This window comes from Cricetulus griseus, chromosome 4, assembly GCF_003668045.3.
Source record: "Cricetulus griseus strain 17A/GY chromosome 4, alternate assembly CriGri-PICRH-1.0, whole genome shotgun sequence".
NCBI lineage: Eukaryota > Metazoa > Chordata > Mammalia > Rodentia > Cricetidae > Cricetulus > Cricetulus griseus.
Window position 1 is genome coordinate 154,130,839 of NC_048597.1, and position 25,483 is coordinate 154,156,321.

General features: G+C 41.9%; 1 protein-coding gene across 3 annotated transcripts in view; it reads right to left on the reverse strand.

Annotated features, from left to right (window-relative positions):
* LOC100753259 (tubulin-specific chaperone cofactor E-like protein) overlaps positions 1 to 25,483 on the reverse strand; it is a 142,815-nt gene that overhangs the window by 111,210 nt on the left and 6,122 nt on the right. Inside the window, exons 2-4 of one of the 3 annotated variants that reach the window (XM_027411879.2) lie at positions 10,042 to 10,191; positions 7,222 to 7,361; positions 1,785 to 1,966 (exon numbers count right to left, since the gene is read on the reverse strand). In XM_027411879.2, coding sequence (XP_027267680.2) covers positions 1,785 to 1,966; positions 7,222 to 7,361; positions 10,042 to 10,174 — 455 coding nt within the window. In that variant the 5' untranslated portion in view covers positions 10,175 to 10,191. Of the gene's footprint in view, positions 1 to 1,784; positions 1,967 to 7,221; positions 7,362 to 10,041; positions 10,203 to 25,483 lie in introns of those variants that run through there. The other 2 variants (XM_035443595.1, XM_035443596.1) reach the window with 2 other exon arrangements.

Genomic DNA, 25,483 nt, shown 5'->3' on the forward strand with positions numbered 1-25,483 from the left:
CCAATTGTTTAGAGCAGTTGAGTTTTACCTTCACATACACTGCCATGCATTCAATAACTAAAAGAGGCAGGTGCCAGTAACCCCAGGAGGCTGGGGTGGGAAGAGCATCAATTCAAGGCTAGCCTGGGCTACCCAGTAATACCCTGTCTTAAAAACTAAAATTAAATAAATATTCACTATATGTGAGACTCTGGTATGTATTATAGATAAAATACAAAGGAGTTTTTCTGAAGCTCAAAATAGTGTATCGCTGGGAAGGCTAGTCCAGTATAAAGCAACAGAGACTGGTAGGAGCTGCTGCTAGATTAATCCCGTGATTAACTGAGCCAAAGTATGCAGCACTAACTCTTAGAACAAGTGTGTTTTCTGCAGTAATGAAACCAAAGTGGAACACTGCAACCAGGAAAGGATCCCTGGCTTTCAAGGAGGAATAAACTTAATTAAGCTGAGAGGCAAGAAAAGAAAATTCCAGAATATGACATGGACAAATGTTTATAAAAAGAAATAATAACCACCAAATCTCTATGCCCTGTGTCAGGCATTGTGCCGGGACCATTTATATAATGGTGTCTACTTCACAGACAAGGAAACTGAGTCCAAAGAGGTTAAGGGCTTGTCAAGAGTCACATGGTTAGCAAGTGACATCTGAGTTTAAAAGTTAACCAACTGCCACATCTAATGGTACATACAAGTCATTCTAGCACCCAGGAGGTAGAGCCAGGAGGCCAGCTTCAACTACAGATAAGTGTGAGGCCAGTCTGGGCTTCATGAGACCCTGTCTCAAAGAAACAATTAATTCAATGCCATTTTGGAAGCTGTACATCGTGAAGAGAGCTGACTGCTTCACAGTGAGGAACCCAGGTGCAGCCAGTGGTGTGAGGCCAGGTTCTGGGGACTTGGAGAATTTCTATACTTAGAAAGTCAAAGAAACTCCAACTTCATTTCTTTCTTTGAGAGTTTCCTCTGTACAGTTACACCCATAAATAGACACAAACAGAACAGAACAAAATATTCCTGAACTGGCAACCCAAAGTAAAATTTCTTTTTATTTTATTAACTTTGTTTTCATTTCTCTCCCATACTGACCACAGTTTCCCCCACCCCTCCTCTCCTTCCCTCCTGTTCTCCCCAAACTCCCATCTAGCCCCTCTTCTCATCCACTCCTCCCTTGTCTCCATTCAGAAAGTAACAGACCTCCCGTGGACTTGAACAAAGCATGGCTCATCAAGTTGAGGTAGGACTGAGCTCCTCCCCCTGCAACAAGGCTGAGGTAATTCAGCATGGGGAACAGGTTCTCAAAGTCAGCTAAGTACCAGGAACAGGTCTTGATCTCACTGCTAGGAACCTTACAAACAGACCAAGCCACACAACTGTCACTCACATGCCAGGTCCACTTTGCATCAGCCCACAGAGGTACCTAGTCATCACAATGTCAATACATTTTAGAGATACTAGCATTGTTCTTCCTTCCAAAGGAAAGAGTTAAAGCACAATTGTTAAATCAGGTAATTGGACGACTGAAACGTAGAAAGGCTGAGGAGCTCAGGATGACAAGTGCTTCTCAGTGGTATTTTCTGGGGAAGGATGCCATACCATGTCCCCTAGCTATGCTTCTGGAAAGTGAGCAGGTCGCCACACACCCCCACTCCAGTGACTTCATTTTTCTGATCCTTCTCCATTCAACCTGCATCTCTAGAGTTTCTGAGAGGAGAGATCAGCAGAAATTCTATGCAGAGATGCAGATGGCAAACATGGCCCCGCTCCCCCATGCACACTGGGCTTACTCTGGTAACTCCTGAAGTATTGTGTGCACTGTTTCCCATGATGCTTTGCTGTTGTTGAGGACAAGTTTTCGAACCCCCGAGAAGGACCCAGCACATGTTCTCTCTAAAACCGACAGATTCAGAGGATTGGAACTCAGGTTTAGAAACTCCAACTGAGGAACATTTGACACAATCTTACTGACCTGTGGAGAAAAGAGAGAGGTGTGAATCAGGCAGTAATTGGGGCTTTTAAAGAGCAGTCATGTGCAGGAGGGCCTGAGTGAGCAGGTCCCCAGGTGAAGGGCCTTTTACCTCAGGGAGTCCCACTTAGCAAAGGCACCCACAGAGCAGCAGAAGTGACTTCCACAAATTGAGGCAAATAATTTAGTCTGTTTCCAAGAAAGAATAGCATAACTGAGAGTTAGTGGCACAGGGAAGGATTCCCTCCCTATGTGACCATTAGCAAGGCCCTGATTTTGCCCAGTATGATGCACTCTTGCATAAGTAAGATAAAAGGATAATTTGGATGGTATTCTAGGCTATACGTTTTTAAAGAGCTAATATTAAGCCATGCAATTTTGACTACCTTGTCCCTCTCATTCTCAAAACCACATTAAGGCTGAGTAAAGGCTTCTTCAACCTCACCCCCAGGCCTCCTGTAATGATGTGTGTGTCCAAAACTGCCTTGAGAGACATCGTCACTTAGGGATGCTTCAGTTTGCTTCCAAGGCAAAAAGCAAATAAAACTTTAAAACGTATTTATTCAAAAGCCCAAGACATCCAGTATAGAGCAATAGATAGATAGACAGGTGAAAGACAGACAGACAGACAGACAGACAGACACTGGTGAAGGAGGAAGTATGGTCACCAATTTATGGCTTACCTAGAAACTTATACAAAAAAGTGGGGCAGGAGACGTGACTGAGTCTACCTAATTGCTCTGCACAGTTGTGGCTTTCTGGACACTAACTCTCTAAGCAATCTGCCAGATGTGACTCTGACTGTGACAAGGGAGGAAACTGAAGCTCAGAGACATTAGATAATTTGGCGATGGTCCCATAGTACATCATGAATACAACCTGAAGAAAATGAAAAGCAGCTGAAGGATAGTTGGCACTGTCAGTAAGGACCAAGTGAAGGAAGCATGGAGTGATGCCCAATGCCTATAAATGTATTAAGAGTCACGGGGTGGGGGGGCAGGTAGTGCTGGAGTCAGAAAAGAGCGGTAGAACTGATTTCAGAGTGTTGGAAGGCTTGCTTTCAAATCAGTTTCCGACACTTGTTAGCTGACTGGTTTCATCACTTAACCTTTCCAAGTCTGTTTCTTCACTGGTGAAAGGGGAAAGTACTCGGATGTCCCAGGACCTTGTGAGGGGTTAATGAGATGTATATGGATGTCACTCATGGTTGACATCTTTGTATCAGTTTGTTTTCAGAGCTCTGGAAGAGATGCTGAGTACATCCAGAGAGGACCACAAGCAGAAGAAAATGTGAGCTGCAGCAGCATCTAGTCACTGGGTCTGCTCTGTTCAGTGAGATTAACTCCAGGAAGGCTCCCAGGAGTCTGTCAGAGGAAAAGGCCCTCATATTCACTGTTCATCCATTCTGTACACTAAATGTTCCACAAACGAAGAAACAAGCTACCGACAGGGAAGATGCACTGAGCTGCTGTTTTAAGTGTAAGGGATGCCAAGAGTATGAGAATATTCTCTCTCAATCACTTCTGTGAGTGAATGTTACCAAACCATAATGCAATACGTGCCTAGAATCTGGAATCTAGGCTGTGACTACAACACAGCTTAATAGCTCACACAGAGACCAACAGTGTATTACATTCCGTGACCCAAATACAATGACAAGGACTTTCCCACAGAAGACGATGACCCATCACCTCTTTTAAGGAGCATGCTCTATTTATTAATTTCTAGCAACAGTACAACTCCAATTAAACAGAAGCAAAATGTAAACTCTTCTTGTACATCCACTCCTCACTCTGTTTCTATAACAAAGAGCAAAATACTAAAATGTAAGTTACCTAAAAGGTTGTGAAACAAATTCTGGGGTATCCCAAGGCTAACAGCTGTGTGATCCTCTCTTTACCATCTACACTGGCCAAGTGTCCAGTGGAGGCACTGTGTATATTCCTACACACTACACTGGACACAAGCTAAGCAATCAGGCAGGAAATGTTTTATGTGTTAGAAATGAATATTTTCTTTTAAACTATGAAGATGAACAAGGCTTCCTGTGTAACCTCCCATGGACAATAAGGAAAATAGACTATTGATTCAACTGACAGAAAAATGTCCCAACGGCAAAGGTGACATACTCCACTGAGTTTCTAAGGCAGCTCTTCACGTGGTGTCTTTAAGTTAAAAATAAAAGACTCCTCTGGCCAGAATGAGTTGAGTTTGCTCACGTGCAAAAGTGAGGCGATAAACTGGCATCACCTCTACGGTCTCTATAGTGCCAGCATCTCACAGGCGGTCCTCTACCCTGGCATCTCTAAAGGAGGAAACTAAAGATGTAAGGAAAATGGGGAAGGGATTGAGGATAACAATCTGTAATTTATGCTCAAGCTTTTCTCTACCTCACTTGACTGGCTAACTCCTCCCTTGTCTCAAACACTTGATTCAATTTCTTTTACAAATGGTTTCGATAAGAAAAAAAAGGGGGGAGAGGAAACAGAGATATGTTGGGAAAGGTCTCACAAAATTCTATCCAGCCAAAAATTCAAGTCAGTAGCTAAAAAGTGCAATTGCTTTATATACAGGTGACCAATTAAGAAAAATGGACACATTTGTACCTCTCTCCAAACTATTACATTTCTCACCCATATGTGTTTTAGCCTTAAGATATATAGCAGCCAAGAGCTTAAAACAAAGGAAATGGCTCATAACTTGTAATGTTAGCAATCACTCAGAAAACCCAAAGAACATTCTACATTACTTTTGTTCCACATTGCTATGTTAATACAGGCTGAAGTCGGCTTGGTTAAAGTCTAGGGACAAATGATCTTCATACATAGGTTGTAAGAGGATTGAAATATGATGTCTTAAAACCAGTAGTAACCTATGAAGCATTTGTAGCCTGGCAAAGTTTAATCAAGGCAAAAAACAAAAAAACAAAAAAAACAAAAAACAAAACAGTGTTCTTTTGTTGTAGTACTCTAGTCCATTTATGCTTAAATATATTCTCTAAAACAGTGGGATCAACTATAGTTAGGAATAGGAGGGTTACAAGGAATGGTAAAAACCAGAATAAACTAGAGGAGAAATGTGAAAGCAACAGCATCAAAGGGCTACCATGTACACAGGAGAATGCTCAAACGAAGTGCAGATACACTTTAAATAAATATGCTGCCCCTGGCTGTAAGCAGTGTGGTTTGGGAAATACCACAGGTCTTTGCTAAAGCAGAGAAAAAGCCTGGTTCCTAGTGCAAGTTCTGTGTGCTGGCCCATTCTACAAACAGCTCCCCTCTGAAGTTCAATTACATGGTTATTAAACTGCCTTCACTACCTAGCAAAAGCTCAGGTGCATAGTCAAAGTACAGGCCAAAATCCAGCCTGTGTAACATTTCATATCCCCACACAACTAATTTAGAGAATTCAGCAGAGGATGGAGTCAGAGGAGGTTCTGGTCCAAACGCCCACCTTCCAAGCCCCAGGGCAGCAAAGCACAAACCTACCCAACCCTGGGAGTCAGCTTCAGCAGCAGGACTGAGGCGAGTCACAGATCAGGAGGGTTAGCAAGGCAGCTCTAACTGCACCTGGGCAGTGTGGGCAGAGCATGCCTGGTGAATGGATGTCTCAGAGGACTGAGAGAGTACAAGCTATGATTTGTGGGCAGTATGACAAGTAGTTTATACAGGCAAATAGATAAATGTATGTGTAGAAACTACTCAAACAGCTCTAAATCAGGTGACATGAACATTCAAGAATTTTGATAAAAATCCTATCACAACAGGAACTACCACTAAGACACAGACACCAGATTAAATATAACAGTGGAACAAACATATAAAAATGCTGAACAAACAGCTCACAGAGTTTTCTTAAACAAGAAAGCTGTTTTAGGATTTGTGTAACACTTGATAGCTACAGAGCATTTCAATGGCTAATTATCAGCACCTGTATACTGGTGAGTGAGAAGCGTTAATAGACCAGGTGAATTCTGGGAAGTCACAGTAAGAGTTACAGCAAGCAGTCTTCACCAATCCATAAATGCAGTCAGTCATTCCTTAACACAGGCAACAGACACCTGATGCTTTGTACACCAGATGGTGGTGATTTTAAGAAGACAGAAATCGCCACTGAAAACAAAGCTCACAGTCTCTAGGAGAAGTCAGCAAGAGACCACACCAGGCTGGGATAAGTCTTTCTGTAGCAGTGAGCACAGATGCTCTGGGGTAATCTGATGCCTGAGTTGAGAGCCGGGGAATGTGACACAGGGATGACAACCCAGGATGTGGCCAGCAGATGACAGAAAAAGGAGATTGGTGGGTTTGCATGAATAAATCCAGGGAGCTCCCATGCCATTTGCGTATGATATGCCACAAATGACAGTTCAGTGCTAAAGATGGACATGAAGGTCTAGAAATAGCAGAGAGCTATGTGATGAGGGCCATTCCTCAGGATTCAAACCTTGGTTGCTAAGCAAGAAAAAGCAAGGGAGGGATGCCATGCAGTAGGGTCCAGCATGATTCGCTTGCTTCAGCAGTCTGTGGTGCACTATACAATGATGGAGAAAGCAGGATACAACAGCATGGAAAAACCCATTAAGCAAATTTCCACGGAGTCAAAGCAAAAACTATGAGCATAATTCGAATTAGCCAAGTAGGAAGAACTGGTTTTCCCGTATACTTTGTGGTGGTTTCTATCAGGAAATGTTTGATCAGGTAAGTAATGATATCTATAATAACAAGAAGGAATATTAAGACACTGTTAGTATGCAGTTGGAGTTACTCTGAGGTCAAAGGGCATCCGATTTATCAAACTTCTCAACAGGTGGCTAAGAAAAGGAAAGTTCTGAAGGATTTCTCACAGATTTCGGTAACAAGAAAATGACTATAATCTTGGCTTCAGTGGAAGCAATTCTAAGTCAATCTGTAGAGACAAACAGAAGTGAGCAGAGGATGCAGGGCTGAGAAACGAAGCCTCCTGTAGACTCATTAACCTTTCGATGCCTGGAATAAAATGTCTCTGTGCTGCCCACACTAATAAAAACAGGGTCATAGCAATAAGCACTAACTGAAAATACACCACAGGTGCTGTTTACATTGACACATTCAGAGGGCAAGGGAGTCCCAAGTGAGAACCAGAGTCAGCAGGATGTAAAGGAACACAAGCAAGAACATAACCATGACCAATGCCTTTCCCCAAATACAGCAATGTAAAACACAAGCAAGAACATATCTGTGACCAATGTCTTTCCCCAAGCTGTGACGCACAAGCTTTACCTCATGCCAGTCTTCGAGTTTGTTGTCAGAAAGATCGAGTTCTGACACATGAGCGCAGAAGGCAGCAATTTCTCTTTCATCTCCTGCACAGGTAATCCCGCAACTGTTCAACACGAGCACACTTGGGAGGTTGAGGCGATCTGAACCATAGGAGAGAAAAAAAACATAAAACAAAAAACTTGCTCCATTCACCCTCATTCTTTTTATATAGTATTATTATTCTCTCATACATTACATCCCGACCAGTTTCCCCTCTCTCCCCCGCCCAGTCTCTCCCCTTTGCCTCCCCTCTCCTCCAGATCCACCCCCTCCATCTGCCCTCAGAAAAGAGCACGCTTCCCAGGGACATCAACCAAACACTACATAACATGCTACAATAAGATCAAGCACATACATCACATCAAGACTGGATGAGGCAACACAGTAGGGGGAAGAGGGTACCACGAGTAGGCAAAAGAGTCAGAGACAGCCCTCACTCCTACTGTTAGGAATCCCATAAGAACACCAAGCTACTCAGTCATAACATATATGAAGGGGACCTAGGTCAGACCCCTATAGGCTCCCTGATCTCTTTGAGCACCCATGAGTTCCAGTCCATTGATTCTGTGGGCTGTGTTCTCTTGGTATCCCTGACCCCTCTAGTTCCTCTGATCCTTTCTCCCCCCCTCCTTTGGAGGACTCCCTTAGCTCCGCCTAATGTTTGGCTGTAGGGCTCTGCATCTGCTTCCATCAAATGCTGGATTCCATCAAGTCTCTCTGGTCTCTTTGATGGCAATTCTGCTACAACCTAATTCTTGCCTATGTATGTTTAGCACCCAGCAATAATCAGATAACAAAAAACTAACTGTATCCCCCACATTCCAAGAGGGCCTAGGAAATATAATGGGATCTTGGGGCCTTGAGAGTTCAATATGGGCCAGGAGGAACTCAGAATTGCTGAACTCCCACCACAAAAAGTCTTCTTAGCTCTCTGCTCCCAGCTGGACATCTGCCAGTTACCACACACACACACACACACACACACACACACACACACACACACTGTCATCTTCTTGCCTGCACATCAGACTTCGGCAACCTGTGGCTCACAGCACCATTGACTGACCTCAAGCCTGCAGTTCTAAAGTATTTGCACTCTCTTTTCTCTCAAATGCTCCTTTCAAAAATTATCTCTAACAATTCACTCATTGATTCAGCAGAGAGTTGCTCCCATCACCTCCGCAACATCCACCAAATCTATTAACTTTTGGAGCATGTGAAGGGAACAAACCCACAGATCCAAAACAGAAGTATCTCCATGGCACAGGACAACAACAGGCTATCCAAGAGGAGCCCCACTGAAAGCTCATTATTAATGGTGTAGCAGAGACCAGAGGCCTCGAGGCAGACCAATGACTAATGGTAATGAACACTGGCAAGTAAAGACCAACAGATAACAGGGTAAACTGTGTGACTGGATGGGCCACACTACAGTTTCTACGATGAGATTCATTTTTGTTTTGTTTGGTTTGGCTTTACTTTTAAATTTGATTTTGATTTGGGGGGAGTTTGCAAGGGCAGAGAGTGGATTCAAGGGGACAAGGAAGATAAGTGGGATCAGAAGGCATGATGTGAAATTCACAAAGAACCAATAAAAATTTTAAAAAAATCTCAAATCACTAATGAGCTATTAGCTAAGCCACCTTGTCTTCAAGTTTGTGTGTTCATAACATCTTCCTCACAGAAAGACCATAAAAATGCTGTTTTGTTATATCCTGCCTATCAATTATTCCCATTTTATATTCATGTGTTAACACAATTTTCCCATATGAAAATACAGCCTTCTTTTCAAACAAATTCTTAATTGGAGAAAAAGTTTCAGAATTTATAATAGGCAAAATATGGTCAGCCAAATACCAAGTCTGGCCACTGCCTGTTCTAGAGAGCATATGTCAGCAAAACCACTCTTACTATCTTACTGAAAGGGACAAACGTGACACTTCAACCACTTTTTCTCCCATTTGGAAAAAAAAAAAAACAAGGGCTCCTGAAGGTCAAGATTTATAATTTGAGGCCTTGAATTATATAGTTTTTCTACTAAGTGCTATTTAGTATCAAATTTCTAAGATGTAGAACATAGTCTGGGCAACAAACTGCCAACTCAGGGGCTCACTTCTACCAGGCTGGAGACAGTTACATTGAAAAATGACTGTCAGTAGACTCTGAGTACTGAAATAAGGAATGATTCCTGTGAACTCCCCTTAATTACAAAGAACTTACTTCTAAAATCTATTAAGTACAGCGAAGGTAAAAAGCTAGCCAAAACCCACCTTGCACACCTCCCTCTTTAAGAACGTCTTAGTCTCCTCTCTAACCATACTCTACATTCTCCAAGGGCTAGTTAACCTTTGAACCTTTTCCTGATAGTATTATCTTCTAAATTCCTTTCTTAATCACTATGGTTTTCATTTGGCTCAACATAAGTTACACTGAGTTATAGCTTCATAAATGTGAATGTCGTGTAATATAACCCAAGAACCTGTGAAGGTCCTTAAGGGCATCAGCTAGCCTTGTACCACTCTGTACCTTTCAGTTCCTTGAAAGGATATGCACTTGAAGGGTTATTCCCCAAGTAGCAGTGTTGCCCTGCAAAGACAACTAAAACTCATGGACAGTCTGGAAGAAAGCTCTTTAAGAAAACACTGGAATCATAACATGCAGTGATGACCATTGGACTCACGATTCCAAATAAAGGCACTCATTCACAAATGAGGCGATGATGTTGTACTCCAGCCCAAATAATCGCAGACAAATGCATGTTCTTTGTTCCACCTTCCTTACCTTTCATAGGAGAGCCCTGAGGAGTGGCTGGGACATGGACTCCCATCCCAGGGCCACGGCGGTAAGGGAAGTTTTCAGGACTGTATTTTTCACACAATACTTGCATAAAACTTCTTCCACTAGGCTGGTCCATCTTCTTTTCTGAAAAGTCTACAAGAAACCTGGAAATCATCAAAATTATCTGCTTATTCATGTAAGAACTATTTTGTTTTTGTTGTTGTTTATGAGGCAGGTGGCTGGGCACTGCAGGTGGATAAAGTACATTAATACCCCAGGCAAACTTCTGCTGTGGAGACTACGGAACGTGAGAGGACAGCAATGATAGCTCAGCATGCTGTGCACAATATCCCTAAAAGGTAGTTCAGCATTTAGAGGAGGAGGGTTCTTCCAACCATGGATAACAAGGATGCTTTGGCTGGTATATAAGATTCATGTAGTAATTAAAAAGACTGAATAGAAGGTGCAGATTAAACATCAGGCTAAGTATGCATAGTTCACACAAATCCTTTAATACTGTCCCTTGAAATTTATTTTTTCCCACAGTAACAAAACCTTTGTGTGTATATACTTGTGGTGGGTGCACACATACACACACATACTTGTCTTTAGAAATGTATGAATAAGCTGTTGCTGATGGGATAGAAATCTCTGTTAATTTCCAGAAATCTTGAAGACAGCTAGTGCTTTCCACCTAATCTTCCTTCTGCTTCCTGTTTCCTGTTCTTTTGCTGCAGAACAGATGCCTTCCTGGAGCATGGTTCAGGAAATAAACTGATGGACGTGTACACAAAAATGGGATCCCTCCCCAAGATCTCCATGGACCTAAGATGTCAGATTGGCAGGTACCTTAGGAATTCCAGTGACAGATAATAGTCTAATGTAAGCCACTGTCCTCCATTTCCAAGTGGCTTTTGATTGGACCTAAGCCTACCTAATAGAGAATGCTGTTTCTTCTGGTGCCAAATTTAGGTAAAGTCTTCTCTATATAGTCTCATCTAATGGTCTGAACAGTCAATAAATCTAGCACTTTTTCTGCACTCATGCACACACTAAAGGAGGGACGAGCAGACAGGCTGACTTCTGACAACTTGACAAGCCACTACCCTAAGGGACCGGCCTTGGATATTAGTCAGAATGCAGGCAACCACAATTAGTCTCTAACTATCAGCCAGCATATGACTTTTTAAAATTAAAGTAATCAATAAAAAGGTTTATAAATGGCACCGTGATGAGAATGCACAGTGGCCTATGGATAACTTCAAGAAACCTGGGGTTGCCAAAGCAGCTACAGGTAGGAACTGCTGTATACTCACTCCATCAGTGGCTGAGCATAGTAGGAAAGATCTGGCCTTGGAGGAGGGAACACAGCTTGATTGTTTTGTTTTTTTTTAACTCATCTTAGTACTTAAGTATTCGACAGATATGATGGAACCAGGATCAAAGGGGAAGGAGTTAGGACTATACCACAGAAACACAGGCAAGAGATGAGACCTAAGCTAATACACCAGGGAACAGTCAGTGAGCCTGGCTGGCTCAAGATGGGATCAGCAAGCAAGGTTTAGGGAATGACAGGGGCTAGCAAAAGGAGAGGTGGGCTGTAAGACAACCCTCAGGTTTCTGGCACTGACCACTGCGTCTTTAACTAGTCAAGGGATGATGAACTGCACTTCCTCCAGTGACAATGTGAGCACTTGGTGACATTGCAGGAAACAGCATAAAGTTAGGTGAGAAATGTTGGCTGCAGATGGAGACTCAGATGTCACCTAAATACGAAACATGTTATGAGGAATAACAAGACAAAAGCACTCTGGGGGCTGGGGACAGAGGAGGCAGTCAATCACAAAGAAAAGAAAGAGCAGAGAGCACAGCCAACAGGCTAGGACCTTGAGATGTGAAGGAAGATGGGATGACAAGCCTCTCAGGAACAAGGGTAGGAAGCCAGGGGCAACTGTCGAGATTTCCTCCCTTAAATTAATGGAGTGGTTGGTGAGATGGCTCCATGCTTAGCAGCACTTTGATGCTCTCCAGAGAATCTTGGTCTCATTCTGAACACCATATGGCATCTCAAAACTAACTTTGTGACCTCAGTTCTAGGAGATCCAACACCCTCTTCTGGCCTCAGGCACCAAGCACACGTGGTACACACACATATATAACCAAACATTCATGCACACACAAGAAAGAATTAGTAAGTCATTAAAAACAATTAGAGATTTGAATGCAGTTATGCATTAGCCATGGGAGGTGAAGGACTGGAAGACACCAGCAGGAACAAGCATTAAAGAGTTTCTCAGAGCTGTAGATACCAACCAGATAATGCTTCATATTGCCCGCAGTGAGTGCTGACATTTATTTCACTGTAGCAACATGGCTTTACTTGTGCTTATATAGTTAAATAAGCCAAAGTCTGGGTCTTTTTCTCAGGCTATTATACTAACTCTACCATTAAATTATACAGAGAGCAGAACTGTGGAAGTCTCTATCTTCCAGTACAAACTCACAGCATCCAGTGCAGCATGCTGTATATGGCAAGGGCTTGATAAATGTTGCTGAGTATCAAAATCATTCATCTCCGGGATGCTGAGTAAAAAAGGCATTTGGGAAGAGGGAAGGTTAAGCCCACTCAGTTTTCATCACTTAATAGCTCTGTGACCCAACAGACAAGATGCTCTACCTTCTGCAGTAGCAACTATGCAGCCATCATTTAATTATTTCTGTAAAAATAAGCACATTCATCTAATTACTATGCAAATGTCATTTTTTATCCTTAATAAATGGTAAAATTATATGTATATCAAATAATTGCATTAAGATAAAATTTTATTATCAGAAATGTTTGCTTTATATATTTTATCTATCTATATACCTGAGGTTATATAAAAATTTCTTGGATGAAGTGGTCACAAGTGGACAACGTTTTAAAAAGCCATAATCTGTAGAATACCTGGATCCTAGAGTCAATGGAGAGCTACAAATATTCTATTTAGATTACAAGGCTGTAGCACAGCTCCAAATTACACACTGCTATTCATCCTGCCTGAGCATCATGGTGAGATGGAAAACCCATGGTCATGGGAAGTTTATGCTTCTCACAGACTAGGGACACATGATCTAGTTCCTAACCTCTCTGTCATCCTCACCCATGGATGATCTAAACCTCCCTCTCAGGTATGCAGCAAGAATTTAAAGGAGAAAAGAAAAGGAACATAGAAGTAACCATTCAGCTGCATGTCTTCAACTGTAACCTGAGCACATTCACTGAACTCTATAGAGTCAGTGCAGATGCCCAGAACACAGATGTTCACTGAAGTCTGTGGAATCAGTGCAATGCCTAGAACACAGATGTTCACTGAACACATGTCTAGCCATGGAACACATGTTTTCTCTGTACATAATTTGCCAGAGGAAGATTGTGGAGTCCATTTCATGAGTGTATCGCAGTTCACCTTGGGAACACCTTAAACTCAGGGTTCTCTTCTGTTTCACTCCTTTACCTGGAAGCCTCTTGTCAGCACCTGCTGTAATGCTGTTACTATGACAGTTTATTTCGTTGATTTACAGAGTGGTAAGTGTCTGAAGAGCTACCGTGGGATTCGGAAACCCTCAGATCGAAAGGCTCTTGTTCATGGAAACTCACCACCACCAACAGCAGACAGCACAGACCAGATGCTCTGCCACTAGTAAAAGGCACCACAGTTCTTATCAACACCTGACTCAAACAGGATACCAGGGCAATTTTCAGAAACGGTTAACAAAAACATCAGAGAAATTACACTGTCATCTTCTGTAAATTATGTTCAAAAGAATAAAGTATGTGGGGAAGGCAAACTGTCACTGTGGGAATAAGGGTCTCCATGTTCAAGCTGCATCTTTTGATCTGGAGGCTTCTGAAGCACTTGCACCTACATTATTCAAGGGCATCGAACCCTCACACAACTGGAAGGCAGTCCACACAAACAATGCAAAAGTAAACACTGACTCAACTAGAGGTACGATCCAGGAGATAAACAAATGTGGTAAACACTGACTCAACTGGAGGTACCAGCCAGGGGATAAACAAGTGTAGGAACTTGAACATTTTTCCCTTGCCTGGTGGTGCCTCCTATAACCCTCCATATTTGAGAGGCAGAGGCAGAAGAATGCTAGGGCCAAGGCAGCCTGGACTACAAATGATTTCTAGGCTACCCCATGCCACTTACTGAGGCTCTGTCTCAAAAATAAAAATGAATAATAAAAAGTCCAGGAGTACAGTTTGGGGACAGTGTCTTTGCTTGGCAAATACAAAGCCCCAGGTTCAGTCCCCATTATCCACCACCACCACCCCATCAAAAAACAAAAAAAACAAAACAAACAAAAAACAAAACAATAAACTCTTCCAAATATTCAGATGTGAAAATATGCAACGTTCTCTCTGGGATTATAGAGTGACCCCAGCCCCTTTACTGATCATCTCCCAGCACAGTTTACTGAAGAGCCTTCCAACAATACAGGCTGTACATACGGACACAGGACCATCCAACTGGAACCTTAAGAGGGCAAAATGGATTGGCAACACAAAATCTGCTCAGATCTGCTGTGTTTTAGGAGGAATGGTAGGTAGGTGGGAAAGGAAGGCTGAAAACCAAGAAGACTGAAAAATGAGGAAATGCAGAATGGGAAAGATCTTTAACTGCAGACTTTTAAAAGGTTTGGGGGTTGGGGGTAATCTATGGCTTTCTGGAAATAACAGGAGTCAAGTTACACCCGTCTACCTCTGCAGTTGGCAGAGTTCAAATGCATTTTAAACTGCTCTGAATTGGTGCTTGAAACCAGCGAGCCAGCGAGCCAGGAATCTTGGGTGATGCATCTGGGTTCCATTACAGGTGGTGGAATATGTGAAAACCTCAAATCCTTTGTGCCTCAAGATCCCGATCCAATATCCTGTAAAGCACCTGGAGAAAGTCACAACAAAGCAAGGGTGGGGGGACAGGGTGCACAGAGCACTTTTGCCAGGTGGATGACTATCAGAGCAGAACATCCAGTCCCAAATGTACACTATCAAACAACCTGGACTTTATGTTCCCACCCAAAAAGGGTGAGATTAAAATAAGTATGAAACTCAACACATCTGAGAGCAGAAAGCAGTTAGAGCTGACCCTGGATACTAGGGTTAGTCAAGATATAACCTCCAGTAAACAGTGTCAAGACTGCCCACAGAAACAATGCGGAACAGTGTGCTTCATAAAGCATAAACTCTCCCGGCCCTACTCACAACTTCCCAGAGACAGAAATACAACCGCAGAGAGCCAAAATGTAAGATCTAAACCTTATAAAAATACAATTATTGGCTTGTATCTACACAGACTATCTCTGGAAGGAAAAGAGAGAAATGAGTTAGAGGTAGTACAGCAACTGGGGCTGAGAGAAGGCATGACGAAGGAGGGCAGAGAGGAGCCCTGCCACTGCTGACTCTGAGGCAGCTGAACTCAGCAGACCCAGGCGCCATCTTTCAGAGTGGCTGTTTTCAAGTAATATATACAGGTATGATCCAATGGTTTGCCAACTTTTATTATTTAGTTATTTGATCTCCTCAAGATTTTACAGTTTCTGTCACAAAAGAAGCTGAGTTGGTTTTGTTTTGTTTTGTTTTTTGACATGTGGAATATATAGTATTCTAATAACGTTAAAGGAATGAAGAGGAAGAAATGAGAAATAGAATAAATGATCAAACAGAAGCACACAGCTTTGTAAAATGCAATTGGAAAAGTGGGAGAGCACATACCTGAGCCTAGGATGCAAACCTCAGCATCAGGACTAGGGGAGGAGTATAGGCAGACAGGCAGGTTGACAGTGGCCACCAGGTTCTACAGCTCCTCACTGCTCCCTCACTAGGGCAAAGACAAAGCTCCACTCTGGACTATGGACCATGCACCAGGACTACAGTAGATCTGGCATGACTCTACCACCAGCCAAGTGCAATTACACAACCATAGCAGGAGGCAGAGATTAACTTAAGAGCCTTGGAATTTTGGGCTACCAGGTCACCACTGACTGAAGTGCCCTCTGGCTAGTGTCAGGTGCTGCAACTGTCAATGGCTGGGAACCTGAGTTACACTTTAGGAAAAGAAATAAAAACAACATGTATCCTAACCTAGGAAAATATCATTTGATTTGGATCCACTTATATACAATAAGTCAGTCTCATCTACTTACCAGAAGTAGAGGACAATGGCAGCAATCTGACTCCATTTATCCGAGGAAGGCAGAAAACTACACTCTGAAAGCACCTGCCAATACTGACTTAAAAATAAAGAAGGGAAACATTTTGCCGATGTCCACACCATTCTCCCTTAAGGTTCAGACCAGTGATGTTTCTTTCCATTTAGATATCCACGTCCTTCAGAAGAAAAACTGACAATGGGAATCTCACAAACTGTTGGAGCGGAGGGTAAACAAATGTGCTTTCTTTTTGAACTTTACCAAATCATCCCAATTAAGCCACTTTGCCTGCTCATTTATGTATTAGATAGGTACTTCCATGAAGTGCATTTCACTTAGTGGGAATCAGTGAACATACATGTACCAGAGGCTGAAGCTGTGCTGTGCACTAAAGGAAGAAAAAACAAAATACAAACCCCTAAAAGGAAATACATGAGATAATACCTGAATAAACAGCCACATAAAAAGAGTAAAGTGGGGGTTGGAGAGATTGTTCAGTAGTTAAGAGTCCTTCCTGTTCTTGCAGAGGACCTGGGTTCAGTTCCCAGAATCCATGGAGCAGTTCTGTCTCTAACGACTGTCTCTAACTCCAGTTCCAGGGGGCCAGTGTCTCTTCTGACCTCTATGGGCTCCTGCGTGCATGCACGTGCCCGTGCGCGTACACACACAAACACACAGAAGTGAATATATATATATATATATATATATATATATATATATATTTATTACAGGAGGAACTGGTTAACTTTTGAAAGCATGATGAAGTAGGTGAATCCTGGGCCATCTAATGAGAGGGCCAGTTGGAGAAGAATATTCCAAGTACAAAAGATAAAAAACATGAACAGGCAGGGAGACCTGAAACATTACCAATACTGTTAGAATACAGGGACAGTGGAGATAGAAGGTGCAGATGACTGCCCAGGAAGATGTTCACACTATGCTGGCCTGCTCAAGCCAGAGGTTCCCCTGTGGAGATAAAAAAAAAGATAACTTCTCAGGAGCACTGTGGACCCAGTGCAAAGATGAAGTTTCCGATCTTCAGCAGTAGAAACATAAGTCTGCCAGGCAGTTGCGGTGGCACACACCTTTAATCCTAGCTCTTAGGAGGCAGAGGCAAGCAGATCTCTGTGAGTTTGAGGCCAGCCTGATTTACAAAGTGGGTTCCAGGACATCTAGGACTGTTACACAGAGACACCCTGTCTCACAAAGAAAGAAGAATGAAGAAGAAAGGTGAGGGAAGAAGAGAAGAAGAAAAGGAAGAAGCGGAGAAAGAGAAAAGGAGAAGAAAGAGAAAGAAAGAAAGAAAGAAAGAAAGAAAGAAAGAAAGAAAGAAAGAAAGAGAAACAGAAGTCAAAGAGATAAAGAGATGGGATCTAAGATCCTTACTGGGTGGAGCAATTTGTTCACCTCAGAGAAAGTGGCAACAATTTTAGCATCAACAAGGGAGTGGAACCCATACATCAGGAAACTGAGGAAATAAAGAGTAAGTGGAGACAAAGAACATAGGCCTGATCTTTGTGGGGCTTGGATGAAAGTGGAAGAGATGAACAGTTGAAGAAAACCCAGAGATTAATAACTATTTATTTTTAAGGTCAAAAAGAGAAATGCATTGGCTAAGTTATGAGGGGAGTCTGGGAAGGTCAGCAGGTCAGCTGTAAGTGACTCAACAAAGAAGACACTCACCAGTGTCACTTTCCACACTCCCCCAGGATACCAGCCTTCTTAATTTTTCCAATTTCTTTTTCTTAGGCTATTTGACTTTCACTAAGTGTGAATTCCTCTTTTAACTTCATCATAAAAAAGCTTTCTTTTTGACACCAAACCTTGCTAGATGCTTCAATACTGTATTCTAGAAAGCTGCAGGTTTTTACATGCTTCATTTTCTGAACAATTGTTTCTGGGCCAGAGCACAAGAACATCACCGCTGACACGGTCAGTCTAGGATAGTGTATGGATGTGTTTCACACTTCCCTCTGGAAAAGATTTTAAGAATATAAAGATGAGAGTCTGCTAATCACCTTACTGATTTTAAAAACTACATATATCTGATTCGAATGTTTTAAAACTTGTTTGAAAGTAAGTAAACAGTAAGGTCAGAACCACAGGACCTGTAACCCCCACCATGGGGCATTCTTTTGTTAGCTGAGATAGATGTGGCAGTAAGTGCAGCCAAATTTCTTTCCTCTCTGAGGCAGACATAGCCACAACAGAGACAGAAGTCAGGGGCAGATTCAGCAATATGACTGAGCCTGGGAACCCGCTTATGATGGTGTCCTTCCACACCATGCTTTCCAGGCTAAGATGTTTATTTTCTACTCAAAGATTCAATGGCTTTAGACACATAACTTTAGAATCTGCCTCAAAGTTCATGAAAAACATTCTGTGTCCATACATACATACCTACAAAATCCCTGTGAAGGGTCTTAATCCCATTACTGAGCTGTTACAATGGGTGTCACAAATACTAGCCATGCCTTCCAAATGGACACCTCAAGGACACAGTCCAAGGCAGTAAACAGGTTGGGTTTCCTTTTCTGTGACACACCCAACTTAATCTGTACTGAAGTTATGTACCCTCCTCAACTCTGTTACCTCTGGGCATTATGTAATATATTTAGCTAGATGCTCTCTTTGGCTGAAAAGTAAAGAAAATGTAAGGAAGTAAAATAAAAGTGAAGAAAACTCTAAAAAGCTTTTAGAGCTACCCTGAAGAGACATGGTTAGCCAACTTGCTAACTTTACTATTCACATTCCAAATGCAAGACAAGTCTGGTTGATAATCTATCATCACACATGCCATGTCACCATGATCTCACACTCATCAATCAGTCACCCTATTCCTAAAGCTTCTCTGTCAACTGCTTTCCATACAACATCCATACATGTAATGTGTATCACATCATACTTTCTTGAATATATATGTGTGTGTATATATACACACATACATATACATTCAGTGAAAACACTGGCAGATGACATGTGAATTCCTCAAATAATCATCCCTAGACTGCAGGTCTAGCAGCAAGACAGGTCTCCTTACAAGCGACATGAACTTTAGACAACTTGACTTAAAATTTCTGTCCTTAAATTAGTGGTTATCAGAGATGCTGAAACTGTGACTGTATGTTGCCAGTGGAACTCTGTGTTTTCTACTGCAGGCCATATGACAGTAAGACACACTTAGTGTTGATAAGGTTTTCTTGTCAAGCTACATGTACACATTAGCAAACATGGCTGATGTGCCTGCTTGCTGTCTAATGTACTCAAGCACAGGACCTGAAATGCCTGACCCAAGTGTACTGCCCCAGAGGGAGAAAAACCTAACAACGTACCTCTTCATTCAAAACTATTTCAATGTATTTATTTCTAAATAATTCCTAATATTCACAGTTTCTAAATGACTAAAAATGCTGCAAACCATCTGCCTATGTCCCTATTAGGTACTGTGAAACAGAAAACAAAACACTTCCCAGACACCTGGCAACGACAAGATGAAGGTTAGCATTTACTATGTATTTCAACATCTTCCAAAGACACTCCCTATGAAGCCCTCACACCCAACTCCTTCACAAACAAATTAACACCCACCCTGACCTTTCCATTGACCCAGATCCCATCTGGGGATATCTCACTTACTCAGAGCAGGAGTGAAGTCCCCAAACTAAAAGTCTCCATGCAGGGATTAACAATCACTTTAAAGCAGAGAAATTTTCCACAGGCACTCTCTAAGAGACACCCTCACACTTATCTGTGTTTGCAGCCTGGGAAACTGAGGGGATTTGCTCAGGTTTCTGGGGCCCCGACCAGCATGCTAAGTCATCCTTCCTATACCTAATCTGCTGAGCCATGCTGACTTCATTAAAAAAGGAATATTTCATGTCAACAGTATACAGCACCACATACAAATCCTAGAACTAAACCTTGCTAAGGTATTTGAAAATTACTGTAACTACATCAAAGTCACTGAACCCGAGCATCAAACAGTAGCCCTGCCTAGCCACTCACCAAAGGTGGAAACTGTTCCCAACCCCTGTCCCCAGAACAGCAGTGCAGTCATCCCCCTCTGAATGGATTGCTTATGCACATTTACTTGCAGCTGTAACACACGAGTTTAAGGTCATTACCTAGCTGTCTACAGATTACTTCATTATCTCTGCACTACAGAAGCAGCAAGGGAAGGCCAAGTCTCACCAGGAACAGACAGCTAACTATCACTCAAGAGCCTTCTGGAGATAACAAAGCACTCTTGTAACCAGCGGTTTCCAGATGTTAGAACAGCCACTTAGTATAACAAAGTTTACATGTGAAAACAAAGTGGAAAGCTCCTTCCCACACAGTGTTTCAGTCCTGCTGACTATGGGCAGTGAGTGCCAACTCCAGAGACAGGCTGCTGGGAACTAAAGACAGGGTCTACCACCCCGTGTGACTGTAGACAAGTTGCTGACGATCTCCAAGCCTTCATGTGCTTATGTATGGGAAGGAGTAATAGAGTGCCCCAAACTTCTTCCTCAGAGAATTGCTGAAGAACAAATGGAGCCACACCAGGGAAAGCATTTAGCACAAGAGGCACCTACTGATGCTGGTGTCCTGCCATGTCCACTACCCAACCACTATTATCACCTTTGAGTGACCATGGGAGTAAGAGCATGGGGTTGGGCCGTTTACTTGTAATTATTGTTAAATAGATTTGATCTAGCTTCTTAGGGCCCATGACAATGCTGACTGATGCCAATTAATGAGACAGCACAGTAAAAATGCCCAATGTTTATAATGCCTTCCTTGTTAACTGGACAACTTTCTGCCACCTTTCCACCTGCCTAAAGTATAAAATAGGAAAGTTGTAATAAATGCACTGGAGATCTGATTTATGAAGAATTAAATCATCATCTATACATTTCTTGTAATCATTTACCAAGTTTCATGAGAACACACATTGCTAAATGAATTAAATTATTATTATTTTTATTTTGGTTTTTTAGACAGTATCTCTGTAGCTTTGAAGGCTGTCCTGGAGCTCCCTCTGTAGACTAGGCCAGCTTTAAACTCACAGAGATCCACCTGTCTCTGCCTCCTGAGTGCTAGGATTAAAGGCATGCACCACCATTGCCCAGCAGGCCTTAAATTATTAATGATGCCCATGAAAAACATGATCTTAATGAGTCACTACAGTAGGGTTTAATAATTTAGATTTGTCTTCAACATAGCATAGTAAGAATTGAATATCTTTCCTAATTTGCTTCAAACCCATGTACTAAGTACAATGCCATGATTATAAATTCAATAAAAGTATCCTCCAGAAAAAGAAAGTCTTTTTATTGCAATAATGGCATATGTCAATCAGAAAACTTAGTATTTTAAAGTCATTGTATTAAATTATTCTCTGAAGATAGAACATTACTGAGATATATGTATGACAAGGACAGTGCTAAAGATAATGATCTCCTAAAAAATCATCTCCAGTATTTCACAGCTCCATTCTGCATGGCTTCCATGTCTCAAACCCATCTGTTTGCCAAAATGTGTCTGCAAATCAACACTCAGAATTCCTGTAGCTACTCGTGGATACATGCAGAGGGTTGAAAATGTGTGTCACCCAATGAGTACCTGCAGCTGACACAGAACTGGGTGGGACTCTGCCTTCTGGTCCCAGCTCTCATTCTGTAAACAAGCTCCCATTTGGGGATCTAGGTTGTTCATGGGTTTTGTGCTTCTACTGATGTCACTATTTAAGATGTCTCCCAAGACTAGTGCTGAAATGGTATGTGCTCTGAAGACACAGGAGGCTCATGGAGCAAGCACACCTGTTAGACAGTTACACTCAAGACAAATCACAGTGTGGTGAATTCACTGGAAACCAATGAACAAACAAGGGTTCATACAGATTCATACAGAAGAAGGTAGTGTATTGTCATTGCTTTTTTGACAGGCCATGCCCTCAGGGTCACAAACTCACAGGAACTAACCTGTATTTCCTGTGGGATCAACTGTTCCACATTCATGAACCCAGGGTAGTTTTGCAGAAAGCCAACTATGCTTCATTTAAGAACAACTCTAGGGAAAGAAGACTAGACCAAGAGAAGAGAAAACTAGCCCACATAAATAAGGCATGAAAGGGAAGAGAATCAGCAGGAATAACTTAAACCAGTCAATAATTAATCCTGGAACAGTGAATATACATCTGGAAAAAAATAAAGAGTGGAGAAAAGAAACTGAACACTAGCCTCGGAGCAGTGCAGGGAAAACCTCAACTGCTGAAAAGAGGCAAGAGCAAGCTTCCCCAGGGAGGCAAATAGGAGCTCCCCCTAAAGACTGCTGTATGCCCTTGACTTAGACAGCACAACAAAGCATCTACAGCACAGAAAGAAGCTGAACAGTGAAACTAAAAGCTTTTGATCATCAAAAGACATTAAAAATGTAAAAGACACATCTGAAACTGGCAAAAGATTTTGCACTATACATAAAATATAAACAGTTGTTCTTAACAAGAAAAATTAAAATCCAATGGAAAAACTAATAAAATACATGAACAAGTAGGTAATGGGAGATAACTCTCAATGGGCTAATGAATCTATGTAAAAGATGATCACCCTTAACAATCCAGACAAAAATGAAAATCTTTGCAATTTTACACACACACACAGACACACACACACATACACACACACAAGTTTAAAACTCTGATGGCAGAAGTACTGAAGGAAAAGCACTCCTTTACTGTAGAGAGTTCTAGTGTGACTAGTGTGAGTACACCTGGTACGTACATGTTATAACACAATATACCTCTGGACAGCAAAACTGAAGATAAACATATCACTTTTCATTTTGAGACAGTGTCCCACTATGTTTGCCCAGGCTAGCCTGGAATTTGTGATCATCCTGCCTCTACCTCTAGAGTGCTGGGATTACAGGCATGCACCACCAGGTCCTGCCTGGAAATAACATTTGATCCATCAACTCTAGCTCTCTAAGAAAGATCTACAGCAATAGTTCTCAACCCATAGATTATAACCCCTGTAGGAGTCAAATGATCCTTTCAGAGGGGTCACCTAAGACCATCAGAAAACACATTAAGATTCAAAACAGTAGCAAAATTACAGTTATGCAACAAAAATATGAAGAACTGTCACTGCTCTGGAAGAACTGGTACATTTGCACCAGGACACAAAGGTAAGAATGTCCATAAACAGCACTTTGAAACTGCAAAAGTCCTGGAGCAAATGGATCTATTAAAACATAGACATAAAATAAAACATTATACAGCAATGGAAATTAACAACAGCTCATTAAGCTTCCTCATCAACATGAATACTTTTTAAAACAATGTTGAGGGTTTGGAATTCAGTCCCAAAAACTTAAAGGAAAACTGTGAGATACACACACACATGTATATATGTATCACAGTTTATACAAATTTCAAAATATGGAAAAATAATCATTTCAGATCATATACCTAAGTGGAATAAAAAGAACTCAGTTAACAAAGTGCTTGCTATGGAAAGCATGAGGACCTGGGTGCCATCTTCAACACACACACACACACACACACACCCCTCCCTCAGCAGTGAGGAGGCAGAGATAGGAGACTCTCAGGAGTCTGGCAGCCAGCCAGTCTAGCTGAGGCAGCTCCACATTCACTTAGAGACCCACTCTCAAAAGAAAAAGAACAACAACAACAATCAAGGCAATCAAGGAAGATACCAGACCCCTCTGGCTTCCATACACATTTTCCTGTACACACACACACACACACACAGAGATGAGAGAGAGAGAGAGAGAGAGAGAGAGAGAGAGAGAGAGAGAGAGAGAGAGAGAGAGAGAATAAAAAACAATCCATAGGATAACTAACCAGAGAAGAGTGGAGTTGAGAGTTTGAGAGTTGAGCACAGCAGTAACAGCAATACCCCTGGGAGGTACCCTTGGAGGATGGAGGCTTATGATTAGATGATTTCACTTGGGGCAAAATCAGAACTCTTCCTTCCTATTTGGTTGCTCTTCCTGTCACTTCATCATCACATCCATCAGCATCGCATCCAAATCTACTTTGTCCTCCCTGTTTTCATCATTTTAGTCACCACTCTGAGCAACAGTTTCCTCACCGGTGTCTGCTATCTTCTTGTGAGCTATTCAATGTGTAAGGCAAGTGGTGTTCTTCAAAATGCTGATGGCCTCCTTCTCACTTAGAATAAAACCAATCTCCACCGTGTAGTTTCCAGGCTTTATTTACTTAGGTTTCCTGAACTCTGCTCTCTGCTTATCTCTCTAACCCACTTCCTTCCACTCTTTCCCTCTTACTTCTGAAACTTACCAAGCTGATTTCCCCTTCGCTGGCTCTTTGCTGAGAGCTTCATCTCAGCATTCAAGTGTCTCAAATTTAAAGAAAATGTCACCTTTTCAAAGAGGCTGGCTCTGACCACACTACCAAATACAAACCCAGAGTCGATGTCCTCACTCACTGACTCCGCATCCTCTTCTACGCTATAGGGCACTTCTTGTGGTGGATCTGTTAGCCTCCACCAGAGTGAGGCTGTGTCAGCCCCATTGCATGTTACCACAGTGGGGCCTGGCACACAGCAAGTACTGGATGGGTGAATGGAAAACGGAATGTTATTTTGAATAGACAAGATGCAGTATCTACCCACAGTGAAATGAAAATCAAGTACATTAAAGAGGATCACAAAAGACTTGGAAGATGAATTTGCAAAATCACTGGAAAAGCATTATTCTAAGAACAATCCCAACACCATCAGCAACAGTACATTTCCTAAGGATGGTTAGTGAACCACTGATCAAATCTTCATACCACACCATCCTGAGTTTTGAAAACATAACTACTTAAAAATCTCCTGGCGTGTGTGTGTGTGTGTGTGTGTGTGTGTGTGTGTGTGTGTGTGTGTGTGTGTGTGTTTAATCTTCTACTTTAACCTTAAGAAGATGCTTCCAAGAGCTGCAGAGATGGCTCAGTAGTTAAGAGCATGACTACTCCTATAGAGGACCTGTGCCAGGAGGCCCATAACCACATACAACTTGTTCCAAGGGATCCAATTCCCTCTTCTGGACTTCACAGGTACCTCCACTCCTGTGTACATACCTATACACAGACACACATGTATATACATAATTAGAAATAAAAATAAATTTTTATTTTTTTAGAAAAAAAGGAGGCTTCATTTAATTCTGAGATTATTCTGACTATTAGGCAATTTATTCAAGTTACCTTCCTATACCTGTGTCCTTGACAGTAAAG